General features: G+C 40.8%; 1 protein-coding gene across 1 annotated transcript in view; it reads left to right on the forward strand.

The window, feature by feature from the left end:
- The window catches only part of si:ch211-195b21.5 (cadherin-1), a 55,203-nt gene that overhangs the window by 33,370 nt on the left and 8,890 nt on the right, over nucleotides 1-12,943 (forward strand). The window contains exons 2-4 of the mRNA XM_087850423.1: nucleotides 10,644-10,784; nucleotides 11,880-12,035; nucleotides 12,637-12,778. Of these exons, the coding sequence (XP_087706549.1) occupies nucleotides 10,644-10,784; nucleotides 11,880-12,035; nucleotides 12,637-12,778 (439 nt within the window). The remainder of the gene's footprint in view (nucleotides 1-10,643; nucleotides 10,785-11,879; nucleotides 12,036-12,636; nucleotides 12,779-12,943) is intronic.

A 12,943-nucleotide genomic window follows, 5' to 3' on the forward strand; every position in this document is an offset into this window, starting at 1 on the left:
GTATTTCACGGTTGTTTTTCCTCTTTACAGAGGGGAAACACACCTGACCGACATAAGTAACAGCAGGATCCAGTGGTAAAGGGGTCAAATCACTAACAACAAGATTTCTAAACAACATTAAGACCTCAGCAGGGATAGCATCAAACACTATGGCATATTCCTTTGGTGGAACAGGAAGACCATATGTATTCAAAAATTCTGAGTAAGAGAGTAAACCTCCAACCGGATTTATAAGTTGTGCAACACGATGAATCCCATTATCAAACCAATTACTTAAAAACACAGACTTATGTTTGTATAAAATGTCTCTATTGTTCCAAATATAGTATCTATGTGGAGAAAAGTTGTGTTTATAAATCAATGACCAGGAAAGAAGCATTTGTTTATGAAAGTTGGATAGTTTTAAAGGGATTTTATCGATATTGTAATTACAAAGCAAAAGAAAGTTAAGACCACCCATTTTTGAGAAAATATAATTGGGAATAAAGTTCCAAATTGAGGTTGGGTTCCTGAAAAATTGTTTAATCCAGTTTATTTTAAACACATTGTTTACAAGCGGGGTATTTTGGCTTCATTTTTGCACAATGGTAGGAGGCGGGGTCGCATCGTCCATGTTTTCTACAATCAATGGTTCAGAGCCCTTAGTTTTTCTTTTCAAATATTTATCCATCTTTGTTGTAAGTCCATTTCCAGTCCATTTTAAATCTTTACTGATTTAAAATGGACTGGTTCAGTGGTTTAGTGTTTGTGCAGATCTAAAAATTAGATCTGCACAAACTTAAGTGACAGAGCCTTCTCTGTGCCAGGTACCAGAGTCCGGTACCTGGCACAGAGAAGGCTCTGTTGCCATGAGATTTAGGTTTAGACCATGGAATCGTATAACATCCGTTTCAAACAGGACCTCATGGTTCTTTCTGGAGCATAAATAAATTGATCATAATAATAGCTCAGATAATGAGATGAGATGAGATAGCCTTTATTTGTCAGTTGCAGGTCTTTTGCCCACAACCGAGATGACAGACCTTGCCGACCGTACATACAATACACAAACATCACATTGGGGACACAGGTCAGGCCAGGTATCGAGGAAAAAGAACATTGAAATGTGTAACACAAAGGGATAATACAGGAATGCACAGATATCAACACACCATAGCACAATAAACACAGACAAGCAACATGGGAAAGAGTTCCAGTGTGTACATCTGATCTGGGACCGCTGCAATCTTTCGACTGCGCCTCCAACTGACTACACTACACAACAATAATGGTAGTGTAGTAAATTTAACATGACAAATAGTGTCTTTATAATGTTGATTAATAATAATGATTCACTTGCAAGGTTTCCACAGTCGATGATCCATGCAGGAACGTATTTCTGCCAACTGTGGAGGTCACGTGTTTCCGGCTACTGTGGAGGTCCCAATATGGCGCTCCCCAGTGGCTGCAGCCAGACCCTTCTTGGTTTTATAAATCACATGCTTTTACAATCAAATGATATCATTAAAGATAGAACTGGCTTTCTCTCTTTTCACCTCTTTATGTGAATCAAGTATCAAGAATGTACTGTTACAATCAAGTATAATAAAAGAGGCAAACTCTCTAAGATCTTGGACAAGAAGCTGAGAAAGAGAGCTTTTGGCTCTGGCTCCAAAGGAAGGATAAGGCATGGAGAAAAGAAGGATCTTAGGATGCTTGCAGGGAGAAGCAGGAAGACATTACTATTGCTGTTTACCACCTTAAAATAGCTTTAACGGGGCAAAACATCAGTGAAATCTAGCTACTGTCTGATGACCCTGCAGCATGTCTAATGGCGGTGTGACAGACATAATGTAAGGTGTAACAATCTGTGCTCTCACCTTATACCAACAAGGTGATTCGTAAAGAGTGATTAGTAAAAGAAAAACTTGCCATATCTTGGCATGCTGTGTAGTGGGTTATTAAAAATCTGTGGAAACTGGACAAGTATATGACAAAAAAGGCAGCAGGCCTTAAAAAAATATCTATAACAGATTAACTGTATGTGAAAGTTGTCCTCCACCAATTATCCTCATTCTTAGACACACATAATACTCAGTCTGGTTTCAGAGCCTTTCACAGCACAGTCTGCTCTATTGAAGGTGTTCAATGATGTGCTTTTAGCTGCTGACTCTGGAAAAAGTACAGTTTTAATTCTTTTAGACCTGAGTGCAGCATTTGACACTGTCGACCACACAATCCCATTAAACCATCTAAAGACATGTATCGGCATTCAAGCCTCTGCTCTAAAATGTGTTGCCTCTTACCTGGAGAGCAGATCATACTCTGTGATGCTGGGTAACAAATACTCTTCCCCAGCTACACTCACTTGTGGAATACCTCAGGGCTCTATTCTGGACTCTGTCTTATTTTCCTTATACATGCTCCCATAAGGCTCAATTTTTCAGAAACACCAGATCTCCTATCAGTCTTATGCAGATGATACACAGTTCTACCTCTCTCTAAAACCAGGTACCAATAGTACACCGCAGAAAGTCTCAGATTGTCTTAGTAACATACAATGCTGGATCTCTCTGAACTTTCTCAAATTAAATCACGACAAAACTGACATTATAATTTTCCGGTAAGCAGGACTCTATTAGTTTTTATAAGAAATGACTTGGGCCCATTATGAGCTAATGTACATCCCCACCTAAAAAAATCTTAGTTTCACTCTTGATTCTACCCTCAAGCTGGACAAGCAAATAAATTTTGTTGTTCGTAGCAGTTTTTTCCAACTCAGGAGCATTTCTAAACTCAAAAATATCCTGTCATCTAAGGATCTGGAAACTGTTATCCATGCTTTCATATCATCACGTCTTGACTACGGTAACACTCTCTGTTTAGGCATCTGTCACTCAAGCCTGTCCACCGGCAACTTGTTCAAAATGCAGCCGCAAGGCTCCTGATTGGTACCAGAAAGAGAGAGAGTATTACTCCGATACTTGCATCTCTACATTGGCTGCCAGTTAAATATAAAATTGATTTTAAGGTTGTATTATTAGTTTTTAAAGCCCTCAATGGTTTGGCTCCAGGTTACATTTCAGATCTTTTTTGCCTACACTTAGCCACTCGAACTCTGCGCTCCTCCAGTCAGATGCTTTTATTAGTTCCACACTCCCAGTTCAAATTTAGAGGTGACAGGGCTTTCTGCATTGCCGCCCCGAAACTCTGGAACAGTCTTCCCCCTTTCATAAAATCCTCTTCATGCTTGGAATCTGAAGACCCACCTATTTTCCAAGGCTTCGGATCTCTCTGACACCTCTTTTATTCTGTTTCAGCTATTCTGGTCTTTTATCTCATTGGATGATGTTTGCATGTGTATACACGTATACATGTATTTTATGTTCACGTATGTGTGCTTGTGTGTGAATGTGTTCATTTTTGTATTTGTATGTGCATATTTGCATGTACACATATTTTTTTACAAACATATATGTTTGTCTTACAATGTTTCTATAATGTTTTCATATTATCTATTCTAATTCTTTTTACTATATTCCTCTGTTCAGCACTTTGGCCGACACTTGATGTCTTTTAAATATGCTATATAAATAAAGATGACTTGACTTGACTTGAAAGTCATGTATTTAAAAAGTAGGAAGAAAATTGATCCATATACTGTTTGCGTCAACAGAAATAGTCTCAATGAAAGGCTGGCTTTCAAGAAACGTTCTTAAGGAATGGAAATGGCTGAGATATGACAAATTACAAAACAATGGCAACAGGTCTTACTGAATGATATACACACCACCGCACACCAAGTAGTTCCTGTGGTGGGATGCACTGATTCACAATAAACAGGTTTTGAAGAGGCCTGCACAGGTGGATAATAGACAGTTTCTGTAAAAGTCTGTGATGAAGTGTGCTGTGGCCTAGGGGACACAAAAAGGCTAAAGCTACATGTACCCACTGAACAGGTAAAAACAAACAAAAAACAAAGACTCAAGAGTTTGCTTTTTTTTTTACAACTCTCAACATTTAAGTTGATCAGGTTAGAAACAGCCAACACTCTCCGACCATAGCAACCCAAGAATCAGTCGGAGTAACGGCTCACTCATGCACAAGAATAGAAGAAATAGTCTTAATGATTGTGGTTGGAACTTCAGGGAGCCCAGTGAAATGAGCTGTGGCTGTGGGAACCCCACTTTCTACTGCAAGAGGGAGCAGCCGGAATGGAGGTTGCGAGCTCCTCATCCTCTGCCCACAACACTGCCAATGAGGAGGCCGGAAATGGCAGCTTTACTTCCAACAGACCAGTCAGGACAACCTCCCATTGAGCTGGGAAATAGCCATTTCCAGACTGAAGACCTAAGTAGCAACTGTGTCGAAGCTGGAAGGCTTGGCAGCAAAGTGTTAGTGAGTTCCAAAGGTCTAATAAAGCATAGGAGAGCTCCTGATATGTGACTCGAACTAATGATACTGCCTCCACCGTCAGGACCTAGGCTTTCAGGTTGATGCACTGGCTAAGAACAAGTTAATAGTGAGGCTTGGAAGCAGGTAGATGGCACAGCTGGGTTTGAGGATTGTAACAGCGACAAGCCGGCTCATGAGGAGTACTCAGACAGGGTAAAGAGGTAAAAGTGCAGCAGCAGGTTGGAACTGTTTAAAAACTGTCTGGTTTCACAATGATTTCAAAACATTTTTTGTTGCATCTCATAAATGACAAATGGTTCTGTGTTGGCAGTATATTGCGTTTTTTGAGATACTTCGTAAGCAACTTTTGTTAATGTCTGCATTTCAGTGTGTGTGCATGTATGCTAGTTAATTGCCACAGCAAGGAGAGAATGGTGAACACTCTGATTGGCTGTTGGCCCCTGGTGGAATCATGCTCCTCCCATGCAGGTAACCCATGCCCTGGCCAGAGGACTTTTTAACAAATAGATTTCTTCAATTTGGGATGTTTACCATTCCAAATAAATGAAGTGATTAGTGAGTCTAGAGATTTAAAGTTTAGAGTTTGATCGGGAGAGATTATAGCAGGAAGAATTTTTTCCAGCCTGTGCGCCAGTAGCTTAGACAGAATTTTAACATCCGTGTTTAACAGAGATACAGGCCTATAAGAAGCACAGTCGGGTCCTTGCCCTTCTTAAGTAACACTGTGATACAGGCCTGGTAGCATGATGGAGGAAGTGCCCCAGAGTCTAGCAATTCTGTAAAAACTTTGCAAAGGAAGGGAGCCAAATCATCCAAGAATTTTTTTTATAAAAGTCTGTAGAAAATCCATCAGGACCTGGAGATTTCCCGGATTGCATAGATGCTATTGCCACCTGAATTTCTGGCTTTGAGATAGGGGCTTCCAGAGTCTGTCTGAGCTCTGGGGGGGGGGCGAGGGCATATCAATGGAGTCAAAGAAACCATGCAAATCTTTTACATTAACAGTAGATTCTGATGTATATAACTTAGAGTAAAATGAAGAAAAAATGTCACCACGCCATTGTCCGCCCTCACTCCGGTTATGATTTGTTTAGCCCTAATACCACGCAGTTGAGTGGCCAAAAGCTCTTTGCACCATGTTTGTAAAAATCGTTCTTGTTTCTAATCAGACATTCTTCCACTTGTCGAGTGGAAAGTAGATTGAGTTTGGTTTGTAGACTTCTTTGTATAGCGCCGGTGATGGTGACTGAGCGTACTGCCTGATGTTTAAAATCTGGTCTGAAATAAGCCTCTGCTCCCGCTGTGCACACTGTCTTTTAAATGCTGCCACTGAGATGATTTCTCCTCTCAGGAATGCCTTCAGAGCTTCCCACACCGTCCTGTTTGGCATACCAGGTGTTCTATTCTCGTTAAGAAAAATTTTAACTTTAGAAGAGATGTTAGAAACAAATTGTTCATCCGTGAGCAGCAATGGATCCAATCTCCAGAGCTTTCTCACAGAGTCGCAGCCCTGAAAAGCTATTTTGAGCACAAGGGGGGCATGATCAGAGACAGTAATGCTTTCGTAGCTGCAGAATCCAATACTATTAATTATCAAATTATCAATAAAAAAATAATCTATTCTAGTGTAGGTGTGGTGTACATGTGAGAAGAAGGAATAGTCTCTACCAGTAGGGAACAAAAACTGCCAGGGATCTGTGAGACTATAATCTTCAAGAAAAGACTTGACATAAGTTGCAGATTTGTTAAGAGTAGCAGGTTTGGGGGATGAACGATCTAAAACCGCATCCAAATAAAGATTAAAATCGCCAGAATTAAAGAGTGAGTATTTAAGTCCGGGAGGTGTGAAAACAGGCGTAGAAAAAATTGCACATCATCAAAATTGGGTGCATAAATATTGTCCAAGGTCACAGACCTGCCACAGAGTTTGCCAGACACTATTATAAACCGACCGTTTTTGTCTGACACAACAGTGGATGGAACAAATGGGATGTTCCGATCGATAAGAATAGCTATACCCCTGGCCTTTGCTTTAAAATTAGAGTGAAACATCTGTCCTGACCAACATTTCGCCAAGCGTGAGTGATCCGAATCCTGCAAGTGAGTCTCTTGCAAAAAAACTATCCCGGGCTTAAATTGCTTCAGGCGTAATAAGGCTCTCTTTCGCTTTATTGGGTGGTTCAACCCCCTCACATTCCAGCTAACAAAGGTAAGATTACCACTCATCAAGGAAGTCCCACATTTTTATGTGCAGAGTTGCCCAAGGAGGGAAGGGAGGAGATGAAAACAACAACAAAAAACATGACAACCAACCCCACCCCAGAAATAAAATGCAATACAATAACATATCACTGCGTAAAAAAAATAAATAAAACAATACCACCCACCAATATCTCCCCAGCAGGTTGCATTATAAAGCAACCGCGTAAGCCCCTGCTTTCTTCCGATACTAGGCAAGAACTCCCCGTACCACTAGCATCATACCTGCACTATTGAATATTAGCCCCTAAACTCCAGCCAGGGTCCCAGTTTTCAGGACACGAAGAAGAGAAAGAAAAAAGAACAAGAACAAATCAGCCAAACAACGAACCAGTTTTACCTTAAAATAAACAGCAAAGAACACATTGCTATGCCAACAGCGCGGCTGTATAGTGTCAGTCAGAACGAGGACGCCACTTAGGCTAGTCCGACACGTTATAGTTGCAAATTAGGGTGAGTGCTCTAACCGGCTACAGTGTCCACTGCTCTCCATCCAGGATGGAGAGCTTTGGTTTTCTTCCATCGTTTGGATGAAGCAAGAGGCCTCCTCAACTGATTCCAATCGCCAGATTTTCCCATCTGGAAGAGTAATGTCAAAGCCTGGCGGGGAAGAGGATGAAGGTTGAAGGCCTCTCTGGTATAACTCGGCGTTTAAATTGGAGTTTATGTCCACAGTACTCCAACATCCCTCGGCGTCTCCATGCATCCCTCATCAGCAGCTCCTTAATCTGGAAGCGATGAAAGCGGATAATGACCGAGCGCGGCCTCCCATCAGGGCCCGGTTTGGGCATAAGGCTACGGTGGGCTCTGTCAAGCTCCGGGGGGGGGATGACAAAGTTTGTGCGCCGAAGACCTCCACCTCCGATTCCAACAAACCCACCAGACAGATGTTCTGCCTTCTGCTTCTACTCTCCAGGTTGGAAAGTTACGTTTTGAAAAGTTTGTTTTTCTCCTGTAGTGAGTCATACTTAGCTTTGAGCGCTGCTAAACGCTGAAAAATATCCGCTGCGTTTGTTTCAAGCTCACCAATACGTAGTTCTTGATTTGCAACTTCCGCTTGAATCTTGTCCAGCTTACCGTTAATTACATCCGATGTAGCCTTAAAATCTGCGGCTATGGCTGTTCTGTGCTGTTCAAGCAGGGCGACAAGCGCTGGGTTCAGGGCTGCACTAGCATCCTCTGCTGCGCCAGGGTTAGCACAACTCTCGGCAGTAAGGTCTTTCTCGGTTAGTCTCCTTCCCTTGGACATCCTTCCAGTGTGACACTCTTAAATGACCCGAAAAAGTTCGTGTCTAAAAGCAAAGTGGGGCTCAGAAAGTAAAATTTAAAAAAAGTTAGGCAGGTGCTAGTGGCCGACACACCTTACTCCATTGCCGGTGTTCTGGGAATCCATCCTACCTGTCAAACCATCGTACCTGTTGTTTCTACGCATGCGCACAACACAAAATTCTGTGGCGAACCGTCCTACCTTTGTGAATATAAGCTGCAAACATACTCTGACGGGTAAAATTAAGTGCCAAACCGTCCTACCTTTGTAAATGTGACGTACAAGCATACTTTAACAGCTATAATTAAGTGGCGTTCATCTGAACAACAGACTGGACTGGACTCATAACTCAGACGCCCTCTACAGGAAAGGGTAGAGCACACTGTACCTGCTGCGGAGACTCAGGTCATTTGGCCCACTCCTGAAGACCTTCTATGACTCTGTGGTGGCCTCTGCTATCTTTTATGGTGTGGTCTGCTGGGGTGGCAGCATCTCTGCTGGGGACAGGAAGAGACTGAACAGGCTGATCCGAAGGGCCAGCTATGTTCTAGGATGCCAGTGGAGGTGGTGAGTGACAGGAGAATGGCGGCTAAGCTGTCATCCCTGTTGGACAACATCTCCCACCCCATGCAGGAGACTCTGACAGCACTGAGCAGCTCCTTCAGTGGGAGACTGCGGCACCCACGGTGTGGGACGGAGAGATTTCGCAGGTCTTTCCTCCCCACTGCTGTCAGACTCCACAACAAAGACCTTAACTGATCAAACACACACATCCACAAATGTGCAATAACACTAATGTGCAATAATCTTTTCTGGCATCGTTGTATTTTTACTCAGTTGTATACAGCATTTGTATTCTATTTTTATCTTATTGTATATTTTATTCTATTTTATTCTACTGTATATAGTATTTTATTTTATTCTATTCTGTACAGTTGTGTACTGTATTTATTCTTATTGTATTCTAATTTTTGCTTCATAACTTTTGCACTGTCCACTTCCTGCTGTGACAAAACAAATTTCCCACGTGTGGGACTAATAAAGGTTATCTCATCTTATCTTATCAAATCGTCCTACCTTTGTTAATATGAGCTAGAAGCAGTGTTGGGAAGGTTACTTTTAAAATGTATTCCATTACAGATTACAGAATACATGCCCCAAAATGTATTCTGTAACGTATTCCGTTACGTTACTCAATGAGAGTAACGTATTCTGAATACTTTGGATTACTTAATATATTATCATGCTGTTTACAACTACGTGAATGTACTATTGCTGTGATTTATTACTGTTACTGAAGGTCCGCGGCTCCGAACCGTAGTAAAGGGACCTCTGACTAATACGGTGGGTTCTGTGTCAGGCTCGTAGCCGAAAACTAGCTTTACTTTGTTGTCTGGGTCAACTTTGCTAGCGAGAGACAGAGAGAGGCGTTGAAAGACTGCTCCAACAGAACTTATTGTTTTTGGAGGAAAACACGAACACGGTGTACAGTCGAGTCTTAATAGCTTATTTACAACTGGGCTCATCAGGCACTCTTCTTAGCTGCAGTGGTTATTATTATATTTACATGCTTCCAGCTCCCGTTTTTGCTCGATGACAGCTCATACTTTTCCTTTTTCTCCCTCCCTCGCTCACAGACACATAACGGGTATGGCAGTCCATTCTCCCTGCAGCACGGACTACACTGCCTATGATGCTACATTCTTTAGAGCTATACCGGTGGCATTCTGCCTATTAGCTTAGCACAACAACAAAAAGGCCTCTCTCACCCAGGAAACACGCAGAGAGAGCGTCACCCTGTCACCATGGCAACCGTAACGCTGCCGCCTGGAACAACAGAACGTAGCTGTCAAACAAAACCCAAACAGTCCTGACCCGCCACAATATGAAACAGGGAAGTACCGCCGTGTAATCCATTTATTTCAACAAAGTAACTGTATTCTAAATACCACCTTTTTAAACGGTAACTGTAACGGAATACAGTTACTCATATTTTGTATTTTAAATACGTAACGGCGGTACATGTATTCCGTTACTCCCCAACACTGGCTAGAAGCATACCGTAACAGCTCAAATTAAGTGGCGAACCATCCTACCTTTGTGAATATGAGCTAGAAGCATAATTTTACAGCGAGAATTCAGTGGCAAATCATCTTACCTTTGTTAATAAGAGCTAGAAACATACTCTGACGGGTAAAATTACGTGCCATTTGTGAATGTTACCTACAAGCATACTTTAACGGGTAAAATGAAGTGGCAAACTGTCCTGGCTTTATGAATGTGAGCTACAAGCATTCTCTAATGGGCAAAGTTACGTGGCAAACCATCATACCTACTTATATTTGTGTTGGAATTACTCTGTGACGGCAGAAATGTGCATAAACTACTTACGGTAGGACGTTTTGCCAAAGTAGGACGTTTTGTCAGAACACCGGAAAACGGAAGTCCATGGATGGAGCTTTTAACAGTTGCTTCTGCGTCCTCTCCAGCAGACTTTGGGATACACAAAGTTATCCCTCATGCTACAGGCCTGGAGACAATATCTTGAAGCTTAAAAAAAAGTTTGTTTGATTCTGAGCTAAGTCTCCATCACTCCCTCTGACTTACCTCTCCTTTCTCTAAGTTGTGTAATTCTGAGATATACAATATAATCTGTAGTCTTTATTGCAGTTTGTCAATTTGTCAGTGTTCTTCTATCCAAGCTTTCTGCATGTTTTCCCAGATTACCAATGATCCACAAGTGTCTGTTCTTCAATTCCCCAAGTCTGGTGGAGGGGTGAGGAGAAGGAAGAGAGACTGGGTTATTCCTCCACTCAATGTTCCTGAGAATCTAAGAGGAACCTATCCCCTGAAAGTAGCTAAGGTATGAGGAACTGAAGGACCTTGTGAAGAATTTGACACTAAAGTGCATTGTAAATGTTTATATGTTTCCTCTGCAGTCAGCAAGTCTTTTCCCCCTATTTTGAATTCTCATTATTGAATCTGCAGAGTTTTCACTTTTCTTGGATGTGTCTTTGTCATAAGCTGACCTTGTTAACTTTAGTTGAGTGAAAATATGTACATTTTTGGTGAAAGAAACATTATTTCTTAAAAGACAGATCAAAAGTTTATTTGCTATTTGTGATAATGAGAGCAAGATGTTAGCAGTCAACAATAACTGTCCCACACCTGGGGGTAAAAAATTAGAATAACAGATTTATCCTAACCAGAGACCACATACACACATACAGAGTCATGTTTCACCCTATTTACATACAGTTGAGCTTAATTTATCTCACCATAAATGTACTGATATCCACTGCAAGGAAAGAAAGTAAAATGTTTAGTCATATTTTGTGTTTGAAATTTCAGCGTTTAAATGCTAAGCCTGGTACTGCTGGAAATTTCTTTCTGTTAAAAGAGTGGTTTCCCTTCCCACTGTCACTAAGTGCTTCCAGACCAGCTGATTCTTGAGGTTTTTTCTCAAATATTGTAGCATCTTTAGGCAGCTTTTGTTGTGAATTGGTACAATATAAATAAAAGTGAATTGGGGGCCACGTGAGCTCAGTGGATGAGCAGGCGACCACACGTCACATGGCTGCAGTGCAGCAGTCTGAGTTTGACGTGCAGCGCTTTCCTGTGTGTGTGTGTCCCTTCTCCTTCTTCCCCGTTTTCTGTGTATCTTCACTGCTACATTATCCAATTAAGGTAAAAGATGATATTATAGAAAAAACCATTAAAATGGTTAGCAGTAGTAACAGTAAGCTAATTATTTAAAATTAGTAACTGTAGCTTGTCTTCTGATAAAAAAAGAAACACATTTAAAAAATCCCAAATGCTTAGAGAATCTAACAATCTTGTTGATTTGAGGAATCTCTTGATATTTTTGAAGATAAACTTCCACAGCTTCTTTATTGGTGCATAACGTTTACCATAGACAGTGAGAGTGATCTAACTCAGTCCTGTGTGTTTTTTCCAGATCCGCTCTAATGAAGATAAAACAAGGAAGATCTTTTACAGCATCACTGGTCCAGGAGCTAATCTGCCTCCTGTTGGTCGTTTCAAAATGGACAGAGAGACTGGAAATCTGTATGTAACACAACCACTCGACAGAGAGGAAACAGCCAGTTACACGGTAATCATCCTCACTTTGTCCAAATGTGTTCCAAAGTGAGTATGTTTTAAAAATCACTTAATAATAAAAAACTTTTATCCTGAATATTCTATCATGTTGTTGTTGTTTTTTGTAACATCTTGTGTTTCAGGATCATGTTGAAATTAATTCAGTTTTTTAATCAACTACAGACAATACTTCACAGTTAAGAAATAAGATTCTTGATGTGCAGATCAGTCTGAAATGTTCAGTTTAGATAAGTATTAAGACTCTTTACCTCTTACTAGGTTTGTTAAACCTTTACAGCTGGACATTGCAGGTCTTTTTGGCTGTTTTGAAATGGAACACAAAAAAACCCTTTTGAGAGACAGAAACAAGAAGTCAAGTGACGCCTCACAAAATCTACTGTAAATGAATCAAATGTGTAGAGTCAGGACAATAAGTCTTTTCAATTAACATTTTATTTCTAGAATTTTACAAGAATTCAATTCAGTTTATATTAAATTCACCAGTCACACTGAAATCTTTACCTTGTTTGTATTGTGTGTAATGTTGAAGGCGTAGAGATAACTGAATCAATTTAAAGGTGAATCAAACATGTTGAAATCTTCTGCCTGTGTAGTTTCTAGCACATGTTGTGGCTGATGGAGCAGGACAAGCTGAGGATCCCATGGAGATTAAACTCAATGTGATCGACCAGAACGACAACAAACCTTATTTTACGACAGACTACAAAGCAAATGTTGCTGAGGCCACGGCCATCGGTATGTTTAAACATATTTTTTACATTATTTTGTTTTTTGAGATATTGAACAAGCAACCTTGTTGGCACTTATTTGCAGTTTTCTTTATTTTTGATACTATCTACAATTCTCAACAATAGAAATCAATGTAGTGCAGAGGTTTAAATGCAATGAATTTAAGATATT

The sequence above is a fragment of the Neolamprologus brichardi genome, chromosome 13 (assembly GCF_056152115.1).
Source record: "Neolamprologus brichardi isolate AB-2024 chromosome 13, ASM5615211v1, whole genome shotgun sequence".
Lineage (NCBI taxonomy): Eukaryota > Metazoa > Chordata > Actinopteri > Cichliformes > Cichlidae > Neolamprologus > Neolamprologus brichardi.